At 43.0% G+C, this 27,753-nt stretch overlaps 1 protein-coding gene across 2 annotated transcripts in view; it reads right to left on the bottom strand.

The window, feature by feature from the left end:
• Positions 1 to 9,879: 9,879 nt before the first annotated feature.
• Positions 9,880 to 27,753, bottom strand: part of RGS21 (regulator of G protein signaling 21) — a 498,283-nt gene continuing 480,409 nt past the window's right edge. For both annotated transcript variants that reach the window (XM_063940308.1, XM_063940309.1), the window contains one exon: positions 9,880 to 10,162. In XM_063940308.1, coding sequence (XP_063796378.1) covers positions 9,962 to 10,162 — 201 coding nt within the window. In that variant the 3' untranslated portion in view covers positions 9,880 to 9,961. The remainder of the gene's footprint in view (positions 10,163 to 27,753) is intronic.

The raw sequence follows: 27,753 nt of genomic DNA, 5'->3' as shown, positions 1-27,753 counted from the left end.
TAGCCTGTGGGGGAAGTGGCTGAGACCAGTGGAACAGGTAAGTATGGTATCATTTGTGTACATATATAGTAAAACCCCAAAATATACAAAATAAAAAATCAAGAAAGTAACATCAGAAATGGAGAAAAACCTGTCTGCACATTAATATTTGCCAGTAGGAAAGCGGACAGAGACAAGGTAACCCCCGGGTATTTCTTTCAGATACCATATAAAGAGTATTCATTCCTAGTAATGCCCCTAGTCAAGATGAGCTCAGAAATGTTTGTTGGACCATGTACAGACCCTTAATACAGGATGATAAGGATTGAATGAATACTTCGCATGACCTAGAAGCTTGTTAAACTTTTTTTTTTTGTCTTTTGCAGTAATAGAAAACTCTCCATCTGGATAAGACCACTGGTAAACACTAATTCGGCAAATGGGAGGTGGCTGTTTCTGTGCTAATGGATGGGCTCAATCAGTGCCGTAACTAGGCGTTTTAGCGCTGTGTGCAAGAAACGATAGTGGCGCCCCCCCCAATGTAAGATAGGGGCAGTGCGCGCCGTAGGCGCACAAAAAAATCATAGGGGCGTGGCTTAATGGGGAATGGGCGTGGCCACAAAATAATAGCAATTCATACTACGGTGCACAGTAGTCTACATTATTCAAATTACGCTGCACAGTAGCGCCACTACACCAGGTAGAGCCCCTTTTATACATTACAATAGACAGCGTTCCCCTTTTTACACATTACAGCAGCCAGTCCCCCTTTTTACACATTGCGGCAGCCAGTCCCCCTTTTTACACATTGCGGCATCCAGGCCCCCTTTTTACACATTACGGCAGCCAGTCCCCCTTTTTACACATTGCGGCATCCAGTCCCCCTCTTTACACATTGCGGCAGCCAGTCCCCATTTTTACACATTGCGGCATCCAGGACCCCTTTTTACACATTGCGGCAGCCAGGCCCCCTCTTTACACATTACGGCAGCCAGTCCTCCTTTTTACACATTGCGGCATCCAGTCCCCCTTTTTACACATTGCGGCAGCCAGTCCCCATTTTTACACATTGCGGCATCCAGTCCCCCTTTTTACACATTGCGGCAGCCAGTCCCCATTTTTACACATTGCGGCATCCAGTCCCCCTTTTTACACATTGCGGCAGCCAGTCCCCATTTTTACACATTGCGGCATCCAGGAACCCTTTTTACACATTGCGGCAGCCAGGACCCCTTTTTACACATTGCGGCAGCCAGGACCCCTTTTTACACATTCCGGCAGCCAGTCCCCATTTTTACACATTGCGGCAACCAGGCCTCCTTTTTACACATTGCGGCAGCCGGGACCCCATTTTACACATTGCGGCAGCCGGGACCCCTTTTTACACATTGCGGCAGCCGGGACCCCATTTTACACATTGCGGCAGCCGGGACCCCTTTTTACACATTGCGGCAGCTGGGACCCCATTTTACACATTGCGGCAGACGAGACCCCATTTTACACATTGCGGCAGACGAGACCCCATTTTACACATTGCGGCAGACGGTGAGAGAGAGAGAGAGAGACATACTTACCTTCTCCCCGCTGACAGGCTCCTCGTGCAGCTCCCTCTCGGTGCAGGCTGTGTGAGGTGAGAAGGAGGAGGAGGGAGGGGGAGCAGTGAGCCGCAGCAGCGCTATTTGATTGGTAGTAAGCGCCGCTGCAGCATCCCCCTCTCCTCCTGTATTGGTTGCCTGGCGCTGCTGTGGATGCTGGGGAACCGCATCCCAGCATCCTTAGCAGCGCCGGGCAGCCAATACAGGAGGAGAGGGGGATGCTGCAGCGGCGCTTACTACCAATCAAATAGCGCTGCTGCGGCTCACTGCTCCCCCTCCCTCCTCCTTCTCTCCGCTGCCCGGCGCTGGTCCTCTTCTCCCTACACAGCGGGGCGCACGGCGCAGACTTCGGCGGCATGTAATGAGTCAATTTGACTCATTACATGCCGCTGGCCGTTGCGCCCTCAGGGCAACTGCGCTGTGTGCCAAGCCCCCTTGGCACACACGTAGTTACGGCCCTGGGCTCAATAAGGCATTGAGGGCAGGGTGCAGACTTCTTTGCAAAAATGAAAAGGGGTCACAGTAGCTAATCTTAGAGAATGTGCTATTGCACATCACAAGAATAGTGCTAGGCGCAGAGAACAACAGGTGCAGAGGTTGAGGACGGTAAGTATACTAGCACATACAGGATAGACCCATCAGTCCAAACCCCAGATCCCTAATGGTCAATAATATGTTACACTTGTAGGAAGGAAGGGCATTTTGCCAGAGATTGTAGGAGTAGTAGAACACATAGTAAATATAGACCCCCTAGACAGAAAACACATGCCACATTATTAAACACATAGATGGGACCAAGGGACATAGGGTAAGCCATATAGAAAACACAGATTCGGCTAATGGGAAGAACAAAATAAATGCAACATTACCCTTTGACAAAACTTGCTGGGGTTAAGATGGGGCCTCTAAACTTTTGCTTCTTTTTCCTAGCAGAAATGGCACCTGATTAACTTAATTTTGTTAGATATGATATACATATACTGTGCTCACGCTCAGGAAGTACAAAGTATGTTAGACACCCACGAAGACTAATGTTACATTTCATGGTTCTAGATTCATGTCCATCACAGGTAGAGGACATTATCTCACAGATACCTGGTTCCCTATGAACTTAGGATGGACATGACACTGGATTGATGGCTGGGATAGTCCCAATAGCGATACGACAAACACAGATTTTTTTTTTAAGGGGAGTAGACCAAGTATAGAATCACTTCCCCATAGTGCCCAATCCAGTTGTCAAATTTTTATAAAATCTTCTCCACCTCTACAAACTCATCTGTAACCAACCTCTATTCTGTTTCTCTACAGTTTCGTCTTCATCTTTTGCGTTCACACAGGGTGGTACAATACATGGACCCAATTACAGTTCAAACTTCACATGCCTAGGTCCTTCAGAGTTCTGCCCGAACCCAGTATATCCCAACAGGATAACACCAGTATTACTGCAGTGTGCCTTGTCATGCACAAAGGGTGGAGGAAGGATGAGAATACTGGTGAAGGGAAATTTTGTATAGACACTGATATGCACGTTGGTGAATGGCAAACCTGACATTTTGTTTTTCATTTTCTTCTTCTTTTTCTCCTCTATAGATGTTTTCTTTTTTTCTTTTTTTTGAGTTATGCTCATGGTACTCTACATTGCAAACACACAATTACTTCGTACAGTTAACACCCTTTAGGAATTATTGTTATGTATTTGTGTGCACTGATGTTTTCTCAAACTGGGTAGAGGCATTTCCTGCCGCCATGGATGCTGCTGTGTTTACCGCAAATAAAAATTGTGCAGAAATTTGTGTGTAGATAATGGTATCCCTAGAAGTAGGAGCAAAGCTTGAAATTGTACTATTGTGATCATAGATACTGCCACTAGTATTATGTAGCATCGGAACCACTCCCAGATCTTCACTTAACGAATCACCCTCTTTGAAATTTGTTTTTGTTTTTGTTTTGGTATTTGTGTTTTTTTTGGGTTGTTTTTGGAAGACAACCTCATGTCATGATTGATCCGCACAATGATCAGAAATACACCAATGAGGTGACAGTACAGTATCTTATTGAGATAAGCCAGCATTTGAGAACTTGACAAAAGAACTTGAAACTGTTGATTGCTGGTATGCCAAATACTAACTGTCTTGATTGTGAACCAAGAGACTGTGTGATTGTTCTTACGCTCAGGTTGCCTAATAGACAGGTGGGAATGACCATACCAAGTTTTGTTGACAGCATTATCCCAGTGAAAGTAGCCGCGAGAGAGACTTGGGTCCACGATTCCCATTGCAGGAAAGTCGGTAGTCCGGAAGGAACTCGTAAATGGAGTGAGATCGCAAAAGTATCACCAGAGACTCTGTTCCGTGAAGACTGAGAGGCGGCACTGTTGAACACTACCTGAGCGTACTAAAGGATTGCAGAAAGACCAGTCATTGTAATTGATTTGTTATGAACAAGAGTTGTTTTGTTCTATTTCTCTTTTCTCCCTTTCCCGCTGACAAACATTTTTGCGAGGTTTTTTTATGAGGAGTCGAGTGTGGGACTGGAACTGGTTTTGGAGGAAGGAGTGATTTCCTTATAGGATCCCAGGATTAGCCGATCAGTTTGTTAAAGTCAGAGAAAAATCAAAGGTCTAGTAGTTATGGAGTTCAGAGGTAATCAGGAACAATCAGACAATGGCTATTCACACATTGCAGATAAAGAGCTCATTAATATATGTGGAAGAAAGGTTTATGAGTGGCTCTCCCTGAATGCCGAAGGTTTATGTTTATGTTATTTAGGAAGGACACTACTTATAACCCTTGTTCAATAATTAAACAGACCTAGCATACGTTCCAGAAATGGAAACAATGTTCCGAAAATGATAGGAATATGTAGATCATGAAAATTTTATGTCACTTTCATGATTTGTTTGTGTCTTCTTCATCTACCCAGCAGAACCTCAATCGAATCCGAACATCAGTGTACAAAGACGTAGGTACATGTCTGTGTGAAATGTTCATCGCAAATCAGACATTATAGGCCAAAGCACTGTCCCAGCATACTCTATAGGTTGAATGTTGTCCCACACCCAACCAGTGGTCCCGTGACCGCCAAGTGCATATAGAGGATGTCTCATCCTCCTCCCTGTCTTCCCAAAATACAGTCAAGTGTCTGATTTGCGAAATGAATACATACTTGTGTCTAGGTCACCGATTATTGTATGAAATATTTTTTTTTCTTATGTTAATAATTGATGGCAGTTATTGTTTACTGCCAAAGGGTGGACTGTCAAAGTCAAAAATATTACATAAAAAGAACATACAGACTACACACATGAGTCGCTATACTTGCAAATACGCGCAGCGAGCACAGCAATATATGGTAACACACGAATTTACACAAACATGTCACAGAGATAGATTCGACACATATTTCATACAGCACATAATTTGAACATATCAAGCACCAGACATCATAATGTTTTAAAAGTATATTAATGGAGTAATGTCATGTATGTGTTTTATTGGAACGAAGCAAGATAGGTAACCAAGGAGCAGAGCTGGAACCACGAAAGTCAGGATGCACCACAAGCTGGTATCCGGTGTGGGTCTCTAAGTGGAGCTGAATCACAGGTGTTGAACACAGGAGCTGGAATACCTGGAGACTCAAACTGTAGATTCCAGAGACAGGAGAAACGTGTACAAGGTTTGACAACCAAAGCACTGACATTTATCCAGCCCTGGAGCAGGATATTTATCCCAGCTGGTGAGCAGGGATTGGCTGGATAATTAGGCAGAGTCCAGAGTGCAGCTGCTGGGTAATCAGGCAGAGTCCAGAGTGCAGCTAATAGGCTGTAAAGCAACATGTGATGAATCCAAACATGGCTGCGCCCATGTTTGAATCTGGAGGGAAAGTCTGTTTGAACTTTAGCATGTGAGAGACTGAGGCCATGTTCCACAGTGTGCTGCACGCAGACAGCGCAGGTGGAATCCAGGCTTGGAGCGCTGGGCCAGGCTCAGGAGACACTTGGAAGGTAAGAAATGGTGATGAATTACCCAGATCGTGACACATACAGTATAACAGAATACATTGTGGTGAGAAGATTCAGCGAGGAGTAGAATACAGAGACCACTATAATAACAATACAGAATAGCTCAACAATTTGGAGGGAACCGTAAATGATTATCAAAAGAGAAAAATTAATACAGAAACAAAATAATCCATTAAAATCTAATAGTAGGAAGCCATCCCAAACAACAAAGAAATAGGGCACAGAATTGAAAAATTATTCAGAGGGGATGTAGCATTTAGTGTAACATTTCTGTCAAAACAAGGACATTGAGGGGTAACTAATCTACTTTGTATCCAGGTCTGGAGCACAGTTTTTTGTGCTGCTGCTTCTGAAGTAGCTAATAATAATTTTCAAATATGCATACTCCTTGCAAAGCTACCGTATGCGAAAAATGGCCAATTCCACAATAATGGGGCCCAAAAGCATTTTATCCAATGAACTGGCTACTGTATTTACCCCCAGAAAAACACTCAGAAACTTTTTTTTTTTACATGTAATTAAGTTTAGAACTTATTAAAATTTTATTTTAATATTTTATTTAAAAGAAATATATACCCTCATGTCCATACACCCCCTAATATCTGAATAACTGTACCTCCTACCCCCTAGTGTCATTAGATCCCACAGCAACAATACAGCCCGACACCTGTCTAGTGGTAATAGATCCTGTCGAAGTAAAAAATATTACATAGAAAGAACATACAGACTACACACATTGAGTCGCTATACTTGCAAATACGCGCAGCGAGCACAGCAATATATGGTAACACACGCATTTACACAGACATGCCACAGAGATGGATTCGACACTTATTTCATACAGTACATAATTATAATTAATATCAAGCGCCAGACATCATAATCATTTAAAATTATATTAATGGAGTAATGTCATGTATGTGTATTATTGGAATGAAGCAAGATAGGCTTGTCATATTTGGTATTAAAGCAAGCAGATTAATATGTAGATTCATTTGATACTTGTTATTAAGTTGTAGGACATTGCAACAAATAGTTATGATTAAATGTATGAAAGCTAAAATCACTCTTATTAGTACAATGGACAGAAAACTCAGCCAGCCCCTTTTTGATGTCTTCAAGGCTGAACCTGTTTAGCATACAAACAGACTAGTGACTCATCATGAATGAGAAAGTTCCCCTCCCCCAAAACTAGATAACACATTACAGAGACACACAATTGCCAGTTGCTGTTTTGTACCAGACGATGATGGAGTTGCTGCCAGACCAGTTCCTGTATTTATTTGCTGAGAGAAAGAGATATATTAAATAGGAGGATGCATTGAAAGATATGGTAATTGTAGGCTGGCCTGTAACTGTATGTATTTTGTATTAACTGATTACTGTATAAATTGTAACCAAGTAACTATATTTACACTGTACATTGTAATATATTGAATCCATATCCTTTTAATAACAAATATATACATCAATGAGCTTTGGAACTCAGATAATGTGTGGGTGTATTGTTTTCTCTTATGGGATGCAGTGTTTTGCGATATACAGCTCACTTTTATCGTATATGGTAATAAGATGCGCCTGGCGTCTGCAGTATATATTAGAGTGGGCATTTTAAATATTTGTTAGAAAGCAATTTGGTATTTACAATCCCAAATGGCAGACTGTAATCACCCACCAATGCACATGGGTACTCACTGTGTACACTCCCTCATGTGTCACTATTTTAATACCCACTCCCACCACAGGGCAAATATTCTATACGGCATCATTCACTCCCATTCCCAGTGCCAAAAGACCACCCCCAATTACTATCCTTTGTAATCACCAGTTTGATGTGCTATTTCTGCAGTGATGTCAGAAGTCTGAGACTAATACATCACTGCTGAGGCAATGTTAATTTTGACAAGGATTTTAAATTTAGTTTTAGTCTTAGTCACTTACTTAAAATTGTAGTTGGTTTAAAGTAACATTTTAGTCTCTTGCTTTGTTTTAGTGAAGATTTAGTCAGTGGATCTCTGTTTTCATTTTAGTCTAATTTTAGTCAGTTTAATGATACTGTACTGGATTTTGCTGAAGAACATTTCTCTAAAATTCCCTTGAGAAGTTTGCATACCTTTAACTGGGTGGTATTCAGTTTGCCGGCTGTTGGGATCCCGGCGCCCAGTATACCGGCGCCGGAATCCCAACACCCGGCATACCAACACCTATTCTCTCTTGGGGGTCCACGACCCCGCTAGAGGGAGAATAAATAGCGTGGCATACCTAGCGCGCCACTGTGCCCGCAGCGTGGCAAGCGCAGCAAGCCCTCAAGGGGCATATTTGCGCTTGCCTCGCTGTTGGCATGCCGGCGGTCAGGATCCTGGCGCCTGTGTGCTGGCCGCCAGGAACCCGGCCGCTGGCAAACCATTCTACACCCCATTAACTATGTGTTTAGTAATCTAGGTTCAGTAGGCTCAGAATTTTACATACTGAGGGGTAAATTTGCTAAAGGTTCAAAAACAGAGAATTGGTGATGTTGCCCTTAACAATCAATCAGACGCTGTCTAACATTTCTCTATTGCCTTTTAGAAAATGATAGACAGCATCAATTGGTTGCTATGGGCAACATCACCAATTCTCTGTTTTAGAAGATTTAGTAAATTTACCCCTCAGTCTGACATAGTTGCATTTTGTTGCTTTGTTTTAGTCAAAATTAGTCAGTGGATCTCCATTTTCATTTTAGTCTAATTCAAGTCATGAAATACATTGTTATCAACTATTAATTATAGTAAAAATTTTCCTCGACACTGCACTGAAGGGCTGTAGCAGGAGGCAGAAATTGTTCTGTACGTGAGTAACAGCCTCTGACTGCTGACATCATGGTCTCTGACCGATGACATCAGGTGGAGGACATCTTTTCCCACAGTTACAGCCAAGGGAAAGAGGCAGATTGCACAGTTGCATGGGATGCAACTGTGTCAGCAAAAGCCAATCTGGCTGCAAGCACATCCCATGCAAACTTGACAGTTAAGCGCTTAAGAAAGGGACAGCTCCATAAACAGTGAGCAATGGGGGTCATTCCGACCCGTTCACATGCTGCCTTTTTCGCAACTTTGCAAACGGGTCTGAATTGCGCATGCGTGCAGCTGCCAATGAGCAGGCGTGTCATTGCCCGACAGCGACGGCAACTACAATGGAAGCGTTCTCAGCGGTGAACGCTAGAAGATAGACAGCAGGAAGGCATAACTGAGAGGCAACTGACCAGTTTCTGGTAGTGGTGAGGCAAATGAAGGTGTGTCCAGGCGTTTGCAGGGCGGGCGTCTGACGTCAATTCCGGGACCAGACAAGCAGAAGTGATCGCAGTGACTGAGTAAGTTCAGAACTTCTCAGAAACTGCACAAAGTTTGTGCACAGCTCCCCTGCAAAAGCGTTCACACCTTTGCTAAGCTAAAGTACACTCCCCCATAGGCGGCGACTATGTGATCGCACGGCTGCAAAAAACTGCTACCGTGTGATCAACTCGGAATGACCCCCTATGTCTGCTCTTTTAGGAGCAGCATTTGGGATAAGAGGGAGTGTCCAGTATTAAAGTGAAGATTGGGGGTTAGATAAACTAGATGTTACACTGGTACCTTTTGCGGTTGGAATATATAACCCATGGAAGTTATTACCGAAAATGTCTGCACCAACCCGACAGTATGCTTATTTTGATCTAGGTTTTGTTTCTAATTATTTCTATGTGGTTCTTTTACAGGCTGTAACTCTAATGCTTGTTCTCTGTACTATGTTTGATATCTGTAAAGTGACTTTGAGTCCTCTGCGAGAAAAGCACTATATAAATATAATTATTATTATACCCAAGTACTGTTCTGTTCCACAATGTGTATGGATACCATTTGCAAAGTATAGGTTGTTTAACAAAGACGATGAGGAGAATAATAAAGAGTCAACTCATATTTTCATCTAAAAACATGCAAAACTTTCCTTAGACATCTAAAACATGTGGCAGTATTTGACTATCATGTATGTGGAAGAAGGCAGTGCGTTGCATCTTCTGTGTAAAATATTTTGTAAGTAATCCACTATCATATGTTTTACTGCTAAGACATAGAACTTTGTTTAATCCAGAATATGATTAGATATAACCTAATGTGTTTATATTTCAGCATTTTAACATTCAGTACTGGCTTTCTTCATCATATTTGTTGGGTAGTTTGTATCTTTGATTGGTTTGAAAATGCTAACAAACTGGTCTTTAATGTCTCATTTAAAGGAAAAGGAGACTAAACTCTAAAGTGGCTTTTAAATTTTTAATTCCGTTTCAGTGTGAAAAAACATTAATTGTGAATTATATCAATTTATTTTTTACTTAACAATTATTATTTTAGAATGACAACCACCTTTTATGTTCATTGCTCTGTTGCTTTTTCACTAGCTCCTTATAATGTTCTGATCGTAAAAAGCGAGGAAATGAGTCCTTTGCCATAAGACACGAGATAAGTTCTTGAGCATCGTCAAAACAATTTGTTGTTGGATGTATAATTTTCTGGGAAATTATGTCTCTTGTTTTATGGTCAATATTAACCTGTGGAAAATGAAATAAAATATTAGTACATTTAAATGTATTTTTCAATTACTGTTTCAATATACTTTCATGAGTACACTATCTGTCAAAAGGGTTAGAAAAACAGAATATTTCCATTCCCCTCTTATATGAAAATATAGCACAAATAAATAATTGAAGATACAGTAGCAATCATATAATCCTTTCATTGATGAAAAAGTAATCAAACTTTTGGACTCCTCAAAGTAGCCACCTTTTTGCAGATATAACTGGCAAATAAACTTATGGCATTCTTTCTAAAATGAATGAAATATTGTTAAGAAAGTTCTTAAAACACTGTTACAAAAGTTGCACAAATGTGTTGCACTTTTCTTTCACCCTTCTGTCCAGTTAATCCCAAACCAGCTACTGTAAATGGGGTTTAAGTCTGAAGACAGTGCTGCCTATTCCATGATTTGAAGCCTACCTTCTTGTTCTTTTCCTCAGAAGTAGTTCTGACATGGAATGTTTGTGTTATATCTGTATGTTGCTGTAGAATGAACCCTTGACAATTAGACCTGCTATGGAAGCCTTCCTGGTTTAGGGTGGCAGTCACTCTGTAAAAAGACCAAGACTTTCACGCCTCCACTTCCATATTTGACAGTTGATGTGAAAGGATGTATTTTCTAAGCAAGGATTTGTTTTGCTATTAAAAACATTGCACTTTTAACCTTTGGGATAAAATACACCAGAAAACTTAATACAGTATTTAACCCACACACACACAGTGGAACCATCCATCCGCCCAGTCAACAGCACCCAAAAAGCATGTGTGATGTACCAAGGATTTCAAATTAAGATTTATTGGCCCATAAGACCTATTTAGTCTTCAGAGGTCCACCGGCAGTGCATCATGTCCAATGCATGCCTCTTTTTCATTGCTGCAGAACAATTTAAGTTCTTAACCAATAATTTGTTCTAGAAAAAGCCTTTCTTTATAAATAGCTCTGAAATGTATATTATTTTTCATTTTGTTCTATCCTAAACTTTTTTTTTTTTTACCACTAGCAGTTTACTGATAACCTTAGTGTCATTATATGTTGATCACTGTACTTCAATTGCTTATATTTCAATAACAACTGGCAGAGTAGGGGTGTTGTAAATCTTTTGTTTAGTAATGTTTGCATATAGTTGTATTATACATATGCCAAGTGATTAAAACAATACATGTTATATACCCATATTTTATGGGAAATGTGTGCTCGCCGGGATCATAACTTCATCCAGCTTAGGTAACTGAGGTTCTGTGTGGCAGTCACACTCCCTCTGCTCCTCTGCTCCTCCACCCCTCCACCACCACCACCACCACCACCACCACCCCAACATTTGGTGTCCTACTGTCATTTTTATTAGACCTGCTATTGGAGATTCCACTGCGAAGCACCCAATACTTTTCTTTGCGCAACTGATGTTGGGATATCTTCTAAATATTTTGTAATTAGAATTAAATTTATGGTTATAAAAACTCCAATAGGAACAGCGCATAGTTTGGTTAGAAGGCTTATATATTAAAATTTAAATGGCTGAATTTAAATAGGCTTATAAAATAATAATAACAAATAATACTGTAGTATAGAGAAACTGATTTGGCAATTATAAAAAGTATTGTTACAGTATAACCAGTAATTAATCCACACATTTTAATGAAAATTATTAATTTTACAATTCCAAGATACTCCTTAATTCGGACCCTCATGTGTGTCTAAGGTAAGAAGTCTTCCTGAACTTGTTTATATGTAGATAAATGGTTAATCACTAATATTATTCCTCAAACTTAGGCTATGTACACACTTGATGATGTACACACGATGCAACATCGCTAGCAACAGGACCCGGCATCGGCAAGTGCATACACACTTGCCGATGTCGGGAGTAACGGAGCAACGGGGCTTGGCCCTCGTAAGCAACATCATGTGTTGAATCTGCATGTAGGTCCGATGGGCGATGCCACATATAACCTGCGGGAGCATGCATCGTACATGATATAGTGCGTACACACTAGATTATGTGAACAATATTGTGTACAATATCGCCTAGTGTACGCACCCTTAAAGTTAAGACTGTCTAGACTCCAGGTGCAAGACATGTTTACATGCCTCTATAAAAGTATCTGAATGTGCACAAGCTGTCACTGTGTTATTAAAGAATCACAGTGCTGTATGACTATTCAGTACTTAGCCTAAGAGAGATTGATACCATATCGTATTGTCTGCTGTTTGTCTTCTATAATGTGTATCCTGTTATAGTCAATAAATCTACTGTGGTTTGGAATGAAACTGTGGACTAACCTCCTTTTTCACATCTACTACGCACCTACCAACTTGTAGGCATCTGCCAATAGGTTATGGGACCAGTTCTGCAGCTGTGAAGGACATGTTTAACAGGATTACAATTTTGCATTGAAGTTTAAATGTATACTCGAAGCGTAAATATGAGCTACATAAAATTGAAAGGCTTGGAGAACTACTCTACTTTGAATTTTTTTATAGAAATGCAGTTAAAGCGTGAACATCTGAGAAGTAGCCTGACTGGCAGATGGAATGTACGTGGTGCCTGGGATGCCAGTGGCTGGATCTGAATTGGGCTGTTTTCAGGGGTTTCTCCACCTCCAGTCCTGGTAACTTGGAACCCTCCTGTTCCCTGCAGGAGGGTCATCACCCATGAGCAGGTGCTCCTGTTATTTGGATTCCTGTTACTTGGAGGGGGGCTGCAATTATCCCACACACCACTATTATCCTTGCAAAAGCATACAGCTGTGCTTCTCCATACTGACTGCAGTTACAGTACCCCACCCCCCCCCCCCCCCCTTCCCGCTCACCTGCTTTCCTGGATCCCCTGATCATTTTCTATTCTAGACTATTGTCATTTACAATGGAAATTTGACTTTCCGCCCCTGTTGTCTATCTGCTGAGCAACCTCTACTGTACATCCCCTGGATGAACCAAACCCTCTCCCTCCTGCTGTTCCTCGAAGCTTGCTTCATCTGTGCTATTTTGCTGTATATATTTTCACATACTCCTCTTGATGTCCCCATTGTACCCCTATGGGTATTGTTCTCTCTTGGCTCTGAATTTGGTCCTCTCCACATGCAGAAGACCTCTGCCAAAACTCAAAAGCAAGGAGGAAGCAAATGTTTTCTAACACTTTACCAGGGGCACTAAGTCCAATCAACAAAGGGGTCCTTCCTCTCCTTTGGAAATCATGGATAAAGATGGCTCCCCTCCCCTACTTCTTCTACCAAAGAGGACATTCTGGCTCCCTCATTATGAATTTAAGGATTTTAAGTACACCCTTGAACCTAAGCTTTATAAAGCCAATACCTCCAGTAAATCTGACATCTCAACTTTGGCGTGAGAAACACCAAGTTCTGAGTCCCACCAACATGGTTTTCAGAAATCTTTAAATGACACATGCAGAGATTTGGATACATCATCACTGAGCTCTTTGATCGCCGAACTAAGAATGAGGATCTGAAAAATCCATCACCCCAGAAGCTTTGGAACCCTGCAGGTGAGTCCTTGCTCACCATATCTGCGATTATTACTTAGTGCATACACAAGAGTGGCTAAACACATGCACCCGCGAATAGTCACTTACCATGATTTGTGCAAATATATCACAGGCAAGCTGAATGAGGACAAATCTGCATGAGGATGCATCTGTACCTACAGTACACAACCTGATCCCCCTACCTTGGTTCCCAAAAGCTACTGTTGGAATGAGCATATTTTGCTCTTCGACTTAAACCCAGAAATAATGAAACCCTGTGACACAGTCATTCAATTACTCAGCTACAAGGACAAATAATTGGTCCTTGCCCCCCTCTTGGGGTAAACCCTTAATTCTCTATGCAACTATCAAGCTTCAGATTTACCAAGACCTTGCACCCCTGACAAATGCTAAACTGAGAGAATTTTGAGATGTAACCAGGGCCCTACACGATAGAGGAATTCAGTATCGCCGGGGTTTCCACTTCAAGCTCATTGTTCATCTTAAATGGTAAGACTGTCCTCATTTGAGACCTTCGAGAGTACAGGAACTTACTAGATCACCTAGAAGAATTAGGTCCTTCTCCTGGAGGAAATGCTACAATTCCATGAGTGTCAACCATCTTGTTGCAATGTCTTTGTTCAGTTCATCCTTCCTGTTTCATGTTTGGGTAATTTCCCTAAGCACTGGACTCTGATTAATAATCCTGACAGTGACTTTTGTGCTTTCTATTTCAGTTCAGAGTGTTGGTTCTAACTGTGTTTGAATTACTTCCTGTATGTTGGTAATTTTTGGAAGTTTATGTTAAACTCTGTTTAATGTGTTTTGTGAAGTTTTACATGCAACTGGCATGAATGGCTCTCCACGATCTATCTTCTCCCCTGTACCCCCACACTGCATGTGTTGCTTCCTTTGCTGCTTGTGCTGGATCCCCGTGGCTCCCACATTTCCTCCGGCATGTCAATATATAGTTTTTGCCCCTTCTATTTGTTTTCTTCTTTCTTTTTTGCTACTCACCCAGCCATATTTTTTTTTACACCAGGCACCTCGTGTTATACCACATTTTTTCACCCCTTCTTCCTCCTTTTTTTCTAGCGAGTAGGGGAAATCAACTTCCTCCCTTACCCTTCTTGTCCTTGCATAGCTCCTTGATAGAGTGCTCTTCACTATGGCCTCCATGAATGTTTGGGGCCTCAACACTCCTCAGAAATGGTCGCATTTCTTTCACGCAATCCGTAGTTTGCAGGTGGACATAGTTCTGCTGCACAAAACTCATTTTTGTGATTCCAGCCACCCCTTTTTTCACTTCAGGTCAGGGGCATAGCCAGAACTTTGTGGGCCCCATAGCAACATTTTGAATGGTCCCCAATCCCAATACTTCTAGAGACACTTCTCTGCAGCAGTTGTTAATTTTATGCCCTATAATAGTGTCTTAGTTCATTTTCTGAACCATAGCAGAGCCTTATTTAATGTTATGCCCCATAGTAGTGCCCTAGTTTCTTTTATGAATTGCAGTAGTGCTTAAGTTCACCCTACAGTATGTCATATATCAGGGCTTCCAGTACATATTATGCCACACAGTATCCCCAATTCACATTATGATATATAGTGCTCGCTGTTCATATTGTGCCACATTACAGTGCCCCGGTTCATATTATATAACATTAAAATGCCCTCCAGTTCATTTTATACCACACTACAATGAACCGGTCCAGGGCCATACCTAGATATATTGAAAGCCCCAAAGAAAAAGTTTGAAAGGACCCCTACGTATCACTCAATGGTGAAAAATGTATATAACACAAGTAACTTTGACAGGGAAGGTGGGCCTTTCTCAGCTCTAGGCCCCATAGCAGCTGCACTGCCTACAGCCATGGTAGCTATGCCCTTGCTTCATGTGCTTTTCCACTATGTTGTACTCATCCAGCAAAACTGAGCATTATGGAGATCCCATCCTGATAAACAAATAAATTACCATTTACCCAACGCTCTGTTCACACTGATGGTCGCTACATTATCTTGACTGTCAGGCTGGGACAGCTGGATGTCACTATTGCTATTTTCTACGTCACCAATGTAAACCAACAACACTTTTTAACATTTTTTTGGGTGCACTACATAAACTATGCATGGGCTTGCTTTGCTGTTCCTTGGTGAGGATTTTAACTGTGTTCTGGATCCATCTCTGGACAAAACTGCATCCCATGCCCACCCCAGTGTCTGCCCTCTCTCCTGATCCCTCTCCAAACACGACAAATAGGCTAACCTTTTTAACCTGTGGCATGGCCTCAACCCCTCTTCTAAAGATTTAACCTTCTTTTCTGCCCCTCACTGCTCGTACTCCAGGATTGTACTGTTCCCTGGCTCTTCCACCTGCGAGCATTTAACTGACTTTGTGATTATCCACAACCCATGGTCTTTGATCTCTTGAATGCCCCGGTCTCCCTGCCTTTTTGGTGCCTTAATGAAAGCCTGCAGAAATTCCCTCAATTTAATTTAAAGATCACTAAGGTCCTGCAGGACTATTTTTGCCTTACTGCACCAGACTCTGGATGCTCTTCCTATGTGTGGAAAGCTCATAAATCTGTTTTTCAGGGTCATGTTACCAGTTCCGCTTTGCATAGGAAAAAGGAGCAGAAACAACTCTCACAGTCTCTCACAGATCAAATTCATCAGTTGGAGTACCTCCACAATTGTACCCCTACTGATGCGATCTACAAACAGCTCACCTTAGTGAAGTCTACTTTTAATGCAATTCTCTGAAAAAAATAATAAATCACTCCATTTTTTAAATCAATGCTTCTACAAGAAAGCAATAAGGCTACATAGTAACATAGTAACTAAGGTTGAAAAAAGACAATTGTCCATCGAGTTCAACCTATTTGTGGTCTCCTATGCAGTCTTATTATAGGATTAGTTATTTTTATGTTAGGATTAGTTATATTAACTATAATGCGTGCCTACGCACCATAACCCTGAATATCTTTATCCAATAGGAATTTATCTAACTCATTTTTAAAGGTTTATCTACACACAGAAAAAGAGGCCATTTACTGGGTGCACTGAGAACTCAACAAATAACAAATATATGACTAAAACGTATCCTTTATTGTTCTTTCATTAAAATTCTTAGCCTTATGAAATATTAAAAACAAATATAGAAAAGTGAAAACGTTAGAGATTGTGATATTAAAATAATATCAGAGACTGCTACTTATATTCCAAGGGTGTGCTCCCTATTACAGGCAATTATAACCCCCAGTGCCAATATATATTACCCTATGATATCCTATCAGTCTCAGTATTTCAATTATATTGTGTTGCTTAGGATATCTCAATAGGGATCTCACACACTCATAATGAAACTAGATATATATCAATGTATTACCATGTATCAATAACGTGTCTTCTAACCCCTTATATGTTTCAATGAGTGATTATTTCTGTTACATTTATGCGTAATTCATTATTATTCAATCTGATATAAAACACAGTTGCACGGCCAGTAATTATCTATCGTGTTGCTCATTTTCAATTGTACATAGCATACACAAGTATCACAGTATAGATGTCCAGTGAGACAAATTGTGATATTGTGTCTTGTGTTTCTATTTGATCATATAAGAACCTCTATATTCCTACAGAAACACATGTCACATTTCAATAGATCAGCTTCCATTTGTAAATTCAATTGGTTATATTACTATCCTGTGTATGATATGAGTAGCTTTTATTTAGTATACGTCACTCTTTTTATTTTCACAAGCGGCCTTGTTTACTGGTAATCACTTCTACTCCCTCATGCACAGGAGCTCACTGATACAATGTATCTGCACTGTTATAGACGTAGGCATGAATATCAGCTGCGCCTATACTAGAATCAGTTCTCTCACAGCGCCGTCAGCCGAGCCTCATGCAGCGGCTACAAATCCACCGCTGTGTGTGGCCGGCTGCTACTCCTACGTTCTCGCCGCCCACGCTGCTCCAGGACCAGCTACCAAACACAGCTGATTGCAGACAGGCGCTCTCACCATCCCAGCCTGTAATGGCGGTGCCTGGACCGGGGCTGTGTGGGCGATCAATCAGTATAGATATACATATGAATACACATAAATCTAATATTAACAGTGGTTCTGCAGGTCTGTAGCAGTCTCTGAAAACGCCAATGCGCGTTTCATAGAGGCTTCATCAGGGCGGGAGTCATTGTTTCGTAAATCCATTCTTAAAGGTGTTGACTGAGTCCGCAGTTACTACTCTCTCAGGCAGGGAATTCCAAACACATATTGTCCTTACTGTTAAAAAACCTTTTCGCCTCAATGTGCGGAAACTCCTCTCCTCTAACCTAAGCGAGCGACCACGTATTCTCTGTGCTGATCTTATAGAAAACAGGTCCCTCCCAAGCTCTGTGTATTGACCCCTTATATATTTGTAGATGTTGATCATGTCCCTTCTTAGTCTCCCCTTTTCCAATGTAAGCCTTGCAAGCCTTTCCTCATATTCCTGCATCTCCATGCCCTTGATTAGTTTGGTCGCCCTCCTCTGAACCTTTTCTAGCTCCAGGATATCCTTTTAGTAATATGGTGCCCAAAATTGCACATAGTATTCAAGATGAGGCCTCACTAGTGATTTATATAATGGGAATATAACATTCTCGTCCCTTACATCAATTCCCCGTTTTATGCATGCTAATATTTTATTAGCCTTCTTTGCTGCAATCCTACTTTGGGTACTGCTGCTTAATTTGTTATCTATGTGAACCCATAAGTCTTTTTCCAGTGCAGAATCCCCTAATATTGCCCCATTTAGTATGTAGGTGTTATTTTTGGTCTCGCACCCACAGTGCATTACCTTACATTGTCTGTGTTGAATCTCATTCTCCATTTTGCTGCCCATGCTTCCAGTTTAGTTAAGTCATTCTGAAGAGACTCAGCATCCCCCTCCGTATTTATAACCTTACACAATTTGGTATCGTCTGCAAAAATTGATACCATGCTCTCTAGACCTACTGTTAGGTCGTTGATGAAAATGTTGAACAAAAGTGGTCCAATCATCTGAAAGCTTGCAAGGCCATATCAGGTGTATCGGCACTTAAGGATCCATCTGTTTCTCTTCACTATAACCCCACCAAAATGAACTCTATCTTTAAGCACTACCATAGCCACCTTTATAATGTTTGGGATCATACCTCCCAACAGTCTGCCCTAACAACCTCTGCTCCAGATTATCTGTTTTCCTGTGCCCTACCCCAGATTGACTCTACCACCTCTAATGCACTTTGTCTCGCCATAACTGAAGAGGAAGTCTAATGCTCTTAAATGCCTGAAAACCCCCAAAGCTCCAGGCCTGGGTGGTCTCTCTTTTCCTATTAAAAAACCTTCCAGGCCCCTCTCATTACCCACCTCATGGCCACTTTCAATCAAGTTCTGGATGGTAATTTTTTTCATATCCAAAATTATGGTTATACTGAAACCCAATCTCCCTTCTGAACTCCAACCTCAAGCTTTTTGCCAAAATCCTTGCAAATAGACTAAACCCCATCCTTCCTGCACTCATCCACCCAGAATAGGGGAGCTCTGTGCCTACCCAATAAGCCCTTAATAATACCAGGGGCACAGTAGACTTAATTCAACATTCTAACATACTAAAACTTCATTCCCTTGTCTAGACCTTAAATGTGAAAAATGGCCTTTGATAGGGTTACAACCTACTCAACTTTGGTTTCAAAGGTAAATTTCTCCAGGCCATTAGGGCCCTCTATTATAATCCCTCCTCCTCCTTTCTGGCAGGGGATCTTCTTTTGGATTCCTTTAACATATCAAATACAACTGTTGCTCACTCTTTCACAAAAAAACACAATGATGTATATACACGTGCCTCCTCACTATATAGTGCACAGACACACACATATACAATCAGGCGCTATTATCCACTAAGAGAATAGAGGTTTAAGGAAGGCACAAGCTGCTGCTCCCAATTATAAGGATAATAGCATTCCTTATAATCAACAAAAAACCCAATAATTACAGGGAAATAACTCCCTGTAAAAAAGGAAGCGCCGCCTATACCAATCAAAAGAGACAATTTAATATCACTATTATAATATAAAAACTCTAAATATTTATACAATAATTCTTTTATTTATAATAATTGTATATAATGCTGCAGCATACAATAAAATACATTAAATCAACATATAATCTACATAATTTTTAATTTCATTAAGGCTCATAGTTTCACTTAATAGAAAATGTCCAATGATAGTTTGATGGATCATAGCATAATAATTAGAGGCTAATTTACTTTTATCCAATATATATGGCCACTGCTTAAATGTCCAGTGAACTGAACACAGGACAGCTTGAGGCAATTGGGTAGAACTTGTCACAACTGAGGGTTTAGGCTGACGGGAGGAAGCCTCAGTTGTAGGGGCTGAGATGAAGTTAAACCTGGGAGGTTTAATCAGACCCCTGGACATGTAAGTGCAGATTGATTACCCGAAGGTGTGATCATGACAACCAGTTTAAAATTCAAAATAAAAGTTTATTTAACAGACTCCGTGAAATGACAAGCAGCATTCAAAGTAAATCAAAGACAGTGGCAAATAACACAGTTCCTGGATCACATAACCATAGGAGGTATCTCAGAGCACTGGTAGGTATAGAACAGATATAAAAGTCCTTTGATGGAATCACCTTACCAGGCCTGGTTGTAGTAGTGGAGATAGCTGAGGAACATGCCAGTAGTTGTAACAGGTGAATCTGTAACTTGAGTATGCTGCTGTATCAGCTGGATGGAACCAGCCAGGTGGTAAGACACGGAGTGGATGCTGAGTGGAATCAGCCGGGTGATAAAACACAGAGTGGATGCTGAATGGAATCAGCCAGGTACTAAAGTCACGGAGTGGATGCTGGATGGAACCAGCCAGGTGATGAACACAGAGTGAATGATGTGAGATGCTAGGGAGCGTAGAAACTGAATAGCTGATAAAATGATTACCGGTGGTAGTGGATACTGCTGGTAAAATAGGATCCGCTGGATCAGCACCGGTGTTTAGTAGAAGCTGAAATCTGTTGAAAGCTGGCTGCTGGAAACAGATTGTAGATAGCTGGAAACTTGGACAGCCACGGAAGACTGTAGAGTCAGGCTGCACCGCAAGATGGAAAGCAGGTGCGGGTCTCTTTGTGGATGCTGGAGACAGGAACTGGAACCTGGAGAAACAAACCACAGGAGAGAGAGACTGGAACAAGGTATGACATTCAAAGCACTGACATCTATCTGGCCTAGACACAGGATACTTATACCTGCTGCTATGCAGGCATTGGTTAGGCAATTATGCAGATTCCAGAGACGGTGGATTGGAGGAATTGGAGCATGTGATCAAATCCAACATGGCTGCGCCCATGCTGGAACCTGGAGGGAAAACTAGTTTGAAATGAAATGTGCAAACATAGTGATAATGGCGGCGCCGGCCGCGGAGGACAGGAGACGCCATGTTGGATTCAAACATGGCGCCGCTGTGATAGTGTCTCAGAATGACAGGAGGGATGTGCAGAGTGTTGACACAGATGAGATCCGGACTTGGAACGCTGGGCCAGTCTCAGAAGACACCTAAACGGCAGGTAATGGCGTCCAGATACCCGGATCGTGACAGCACCCCCCCCTTTAGGAGTGGCCCCAGGACACTTCTTAGGCTTTAAAGGAAACTTTGAGTGGAAATTTCGGACCAAGGCAGGAGCATGGACGTCTGAGGCATTGGTCCAAGAGCGTTCTTCAGGACCATAGCCCTTCCAGTCAATGAGGTATTGTAACTGACCGTAACGGAAACGTGAGTCCAAAATCTTGGCCACCTCGTACTCGACTCCCCGTTGAGTCTGAACTTTGGGAGCTGGAGGAAGTGCGGAATGAAACTGATTCAGGATCAGCGGTTTCAACAAGGAAAAATGAAATGTCCTGGGTATTTTCAAGAAGGGTGGTAACTGTAATCTGTAGGCAACAGGATTGATGACTTGTTAAATCTTGAAGGGACCGATGTAGCGAGGTGCAAATTTCATGCTGGGAACTCTCAACCTCAAATTCTTCGTGGACAACCACACACGATCACCCACCTTGAGAGCAGGAACCGCTCTACGCTTCCTATCGGCAAACTTCTTATACCTGGATGAGGCTTTAAGCAGGGCTGCGCGGACGTTCTTCCAGTTATTTGAAAACTGACGCAAGGTGACATCCACTGCTGGAACAGAAGTTGCGGGAAGCGGTTGAAATTCTGGGACTTTAGGGTGGAATCCATAATTGATGAAGAATGGTGTCGAAGAAGATGAGGAATGGTATTGATTGTTGTGGCTGAACTCGGCCCAAGGAAGGAGTTGAACCCAGTCATCTTGAGAGGAAGACACATATATACGGAGGAAGGCCTCCAAGTCCTGATTCACCCTCTCGGTTTGACCATTGGTCTGAGGATGGTAAGCTGTGGAAAACTTTAACTTGACTTGGAGGGCTTGACACAAACTTCGCCAACATTTGGCTACAAATTGTACTCCACGATCCGAGATGATCTCTTCAGGAAGACTGTGAAGTCAGAAGATCTCTTGTATAAACACTTGAGCCAACTTGGAAGCTGACGGAAGACCGGTGAGAGGGATGAAATGTGCCATCTTGGTGAACCGGTCAACTACCACCCAGATGGTATTAAACTTGTTGCAGATAGGTAGATCGGAAACAAAGTCCATCGACAAATGGGTCCATGGTCGACGGGGAACAGATAATGGAACCAGTTGCCCCGCAGGCGACTGGCGGGAGACTTTGTGTTGGGCACACTTTGGGCAGGAGGCAATAAATTCCATAACGTCCTTCTTCAGAGTTGGCCACCAGTAGGACCTAGAAATAAATTCAAGGGTTTTCTGAATGCCTGTATGTCCAGCAAAACGGGAAGCATGGGCCCAATGCATGAGCTTCTTCCTTAGAACTGGCTTAACAAAACTTTTCCCTGGTGGGGGCGTAGAGTCCATCACCACCGTGGAGAATGCCAACGGATTAATAATAGGATGCTTGTCTGCAGACTCGGACTCATTTTCTTGCTCCCATGAGCGGGAAAGGGCATCGGCCTTACGATTCTGAGAACCCGGACAGAACTGGAGTTTAAAGTCAAACCTAGAGAAGAAAAGTGCCCATCTGGCCTGACGAGGATTCAGACATTGTGCGCCTTTGAGATATAAAAGATTTTTGTGGTCGGTAAGTATGGTGATTGAGTGAGAAGCTCCCTCCAACAGGTATCTCCACTCCTCCAGAGCGAGCTTGATGGCTAGCAACTCCTGATCGCCAATGGCATAGTTGCGCTCAGCTGGGGAGAACTTCCTGGAGAAGAAACTGCAAGCATGTAGATGTCCATCTTTGGCCCTCTGGGATAACACCGCTCCTACTCCAACGGAGGCGGCATCTACCTCTAAGATAAAAGTAGAGTCGGTGTCGGGCTGTTTCAGAACTGGTGCAGAGATGAACCGTTGCTTCAGAAGGTGAAAGGCCTGCGTAGCTTCCTCGGACCACTTGGACGGATTAGCACCTTTCTTGGTTAATGCAGTGATAGGCGCCACAATGGTGGAAAAGTCTCGTATAAACTTTCTATAATAATTGGCGAACCCTAAGAACCTCTGGACCCCTTTGAGGGTTAAGGGTATAGGCCAATTCTGGATTGCTTGGAGTTTCTCAGGATCCATCTCTAGTCCGGAACCGGACACAATGTAACCTAGAAACGGAATGGTTTTAACTTCAAACACACACTTCTCCAATTTACAATAGAGGTGATTGACACGGAGACGGGAAAGAACCTCCTTTACCCAGAAACAATGATCTTCTAGATTATTAGCAAAGATGAGGATGTCATCTAGATAAACCACGACATGGAGGTATAAGATGTCCCTGAAGATCTCATTCACGAAGTGCTGGAAGACTGCTGGAGCGTTGCTCAATCCGAAGGGCATGACGAGGTACTCATAATGTCCATCACGGGTGTTAAAGGCGGTCTTCCACTCGTCACCCTCACGGATTCGGATGAGATTGTAGGCACCCTCAAGTCCAGCTTTGTGAAAATGGTTGCACCACTAACTCTATCAAAGAGCTCTGTAATCAGGGGTAAAGGGTATCGGTTCTTGACGGTAATGTCGTTCAGACCTCTGTAGTCGATGCACGGACGCAGACCACCATCTTTCTTCTTAACGAAGAAGAAGCCTGCGCCGGCTGAAGAAGAAGATGGTCGGATGAAACCCTTCGCCAGGTTCTCTTTGATGTACTCTTCCATGGAGTGTGTCTCAGGCAGAGACAACGGATAAGTTCGGCCTCGCGGTGGAACCTTCCCTGGAATGAGGTCGATTGGGCAGTCCCATTCTCTATGAGGAGGAAGGATATCAGCAGAGGCTTTACTGAACACGTCCATGAAGTCTTGATATGGAGGAGGTGGAACATCAGATGACCAGGGGAAGGAAGAACAAACAGGAAGAACTTTGGCTAAACAAGTCTCAGCACAGGAGGGACCCCATGCCAGTATTTGCGTAGTCGACCAGTCAATCGATGGGTTGTGGAGATGGAGCCATGGAAGGCCTAAAACCACTGGATGTGTGGCTCTTGGAATCACTAGAAAAGAAATATACTCAGAATGAAGAACTCCCACTCTCAGACGAACTGGAAGAGTCCTTAAGGAAATGACTGCATCAAAAATCTTGCTGCCATCCACGGCAGTCAAAGAGATGGACGAGGACTGTCTCTCGGTGGGTAGGGACCACCGTTTAACATAAGCTTCGGTTATGAAATTCCCAGCTGCTGCGGAATCAAGGAGGGCAATGACGTACCTGTAACGTTGAGCAATTTGGAGCGACACTGGGAGGTTACAATCATGAGGAGATGGAGAGGAGATCATTACTCCTAGCCGGCCCTCTCCTTGGCGAGCTAGGGTCTGGAGTTTTCCCGAACGTTTGGGACAGGCGTTGATAGTGTGCGACGGAGCTGCACAGTAGAGACATAGAGACTCGGAGAGGCGTCTTCGGCGCTCAGCGGGAGATAGACGGGAACGACCAATTTGCATAGGCTCATCCCTGGATGGAGATGGTTGACGAGGAGGAGGAGCAGAAGATTTAGGAACGGATGATCTTCCTCGCTCGGTTGCTCTCTCTCTGAACCGTAGATCAACCTTCGTGCATAGTGAAATTAGCTCATCCAACTTAGAAGGCAAGTCTCTGGTAGCTAACTCATCTTTAATGCGTTCTGACAAGCCATGCCAGAATGCAGCATACAGGGCCTCGTCGTTCCAGGCCAGTTCAGATGCCAGGATTTTGAACTGTATAAGATACTGTCCCACAGTACGTGTTCCCTGGCGTAGACGGAGAATCTCAGATGAAGCAGAGGAAACCCGGCCCGGCTCGTCGAAGATGCGCCTGAATGATGCTACAAAGTCAGTATATGAGGACAGCAGGGGATCAGACTTCTCCCATAATGGTGATGCCCAATCAAGGGCTGAGCCACTGAGGAGAGAAATAATATAAGCAACTTTGGTACGGTCACTGGGGAAGTTGCCAGGTTGAAGCTCAAAATGGATTTCGCGTTGGTTGAGAAATCCCCTGCAGAACCTTGGAAATCCGTCAAATTTTGCTGGCGTTGTAAGATGAAGACGTGGAATGGAAATGGGTAAGGTGGGTGGGGTTACAGCTGGAGTCACTGTGGTGGACGCATCAGACGTGACAGGTCCACGGAGGGTCGTCTGAATCCCATCCAGCCGAGTAGAGAGATCCTGGAGACAGCGGATGATGTGACCCTGTGCAGCCTCCTGATGTTCGAGTCTGGCTGCCAGTTCTTGCATAGGTCTAGCCGCTTGATCCTGGTCTCCGGCTGGATTCATATGGTCAGTGCTTACTGTCACAACTGAGGGTTTAGGCTGACGGGAGGAAGCCTCAGTTGTAGGGGCTGAGATGAAGTTAAACCTGGGAGGTTTAATCAGACCCCTGGACATGTAAGTGCAGATTGATTACCCGAAGGTGTGACCATGACAACCAGTTTAAAATTCAAAATAAAAGTTTATTTAACAGACTCCGTGAAATGACAAGCAGCATTCAAAGTAAATCAAAGACAGTGGCAAACAACACAGTTCCTGGATCACATAACCATAGGAGGTATCTCAGAGCACTGGTAGGTATAGAACAGATATAAAAGTCCTTTGATGGAATCACCTTACCAGGCCTGGTTGTAGTAGTGGAGATAGCCGAGGAACATGCCAGTAGTTGTAACAGGTGAATCTGTAACTTGAGTATGCTGCTGTATCAGCTGGATGGAACCAGCCAGGTGGTAAGACACGGAGTGGATGCTGAGTGGAATCAGCCGGGTGATGAAACACAGAGTGGATGCTGAATGGAATCAGCCAGGTACTAAAGTCACGGAGTGGATGCTGGATGGAACCAGCCAGGTGATGAACACAGAGTGAATGATGTGAGGTGCTAGGGAGCGTAGAAACTGAATAGCTGATAAAATGATTACCGGTGGTAGTGGATACTGCTGGTAAAATAGGATCCGCTGGATCAGCACCGGTGTTTAGTAGAAGCTGAAATCTGTTGAAAGCTGGCTGCTGGAAACAGATTGTAGATAGCTGGAAACTTGGACAGCCACGGAAGACTGTAGAGTCAGGCTGCACCGCAAGATGGAAAGCAGGTGCGGGTCTCTTTGTGGATGCGGGAGACAGGAACTGGAACCTGGAGAAACAAACCACAGGAGAGAGAGACTGGAACAAGGTATGACATTCAAAGCACTGACATCTATCTGGCCTAGACATAGGATACTTATACCTGCTGCTATGCAGGCATTGGTTAGGCTTTTATGCAGATTCCAGAGACGGTGGATTGGAGGAATTGGAGCATGTGATCAAATCCAACATGGCTGCGCCCATGTTGGAACCTGGAGGGAAAACTAGTTTGAAATGAATTGTGCAAACATAGTGATAATGGCGGCGCCGGCCGCGGAGGACAGGAGACGCCATGTTGGATTCAAACATGGCGCCGCTGTGATAGTGTCTCAGAATGACAGGAGGGATGTGCAGAGTGTTGACACAGATGAGATCCGGACTTGGAACGCTGGGCCAGTCTCAGAAGACACCTAAACGGCAGGTAATGGCGTCCAGATACCCGGATCGTGACAGAACTCTGTATACTCACAAGTCCCAATTTCGGTTTGTATTTTAAATGTGTGCACACATCAATGAAATGTAGTGTTAATTACCATACACAATTTGCCCTTGTATCACCTCCAAATATTTAATGCTTGTATTAATCCAGAATCAGGCTCCCTCTGCTGGTGCTCTGCCCAGCATGCATAATATCAGGAGTCCCCTCTGTTGCAACTCACTCAGATCACTCACAGTATTTGTGCTCCCTCTGCTGGTGTTCAACCTATATTGCAAATACACTGAATGACTTACCATATCACAAGCTGGTTGTCACAACTGAGGGCTGGTGACTGTGACTGGAAGCCTCAGTTGCAGGGGCTGATGGGTACCGGAATGTAGGAGGTGCGGGAGGACTTCTGGACATATAAGTAGAAGCTGTATACCAAATGCCCGAAGGCGTGACCACGACAACAGGAATATCTTTAAGTGCTTTTATTAAATGAAAAGTCAGATAATGTGCAACCAAACAAAACAGTAACAAGTGAGTCTCTGAAATATTACTGGTTGTGACCAGTAGTCTGAAGTATAAGTGGTATACACTATTGTACTTAGAAGCACAGGTGAAGCATAAAGTGATGCTGGGAATCGTTGGTAAGCTTTGAGTGAAGCTGGGGTTCGCAGGTAGCTGAGAAATGAAGCTGGAGTGCGCTGGAAGTTGAGAAATGAAGGATGGCTACTGGAAAGCAAGAGTTCAGACACAGGTGAATCAGGGTAGACTGTAGAGGGTTAATCTCTGGAGAGTCGGGTTACATTGCAGAGTGTAATGACCAGGGAGTCAGGCTGAACTGCAGAATGGAATCACAGGAGAAAGTCTGTAGTAAAGCTTACTGGCTGGAATCATTGAAGACAATGAAGCACTGACACCTTTCCAGCCCAGGAACAGGATATT

Source organism: Pseudophryne corroboree, chromosome 9 (assembly GCF_028390025.1).
Source record: "Pseudophryne corroboree isolate aPseCor3 chromosome 9, aPseCor3.hap2, whole genome shotgun sequence".
In the NCBI taxonomy this organism is placed as follows: domain Eukaryota; kingdom Metazoa; phylum Chordata; class Amphibia; order Anura; family Myobatrachidae; genus Pseudophryne; species Pseudophryne corroboree.
The sequence above is the reverse complement of the archived record's forward strand: the minus strand, read 5'-3'. Positions and strand labels throughout refer to the sequence as shown.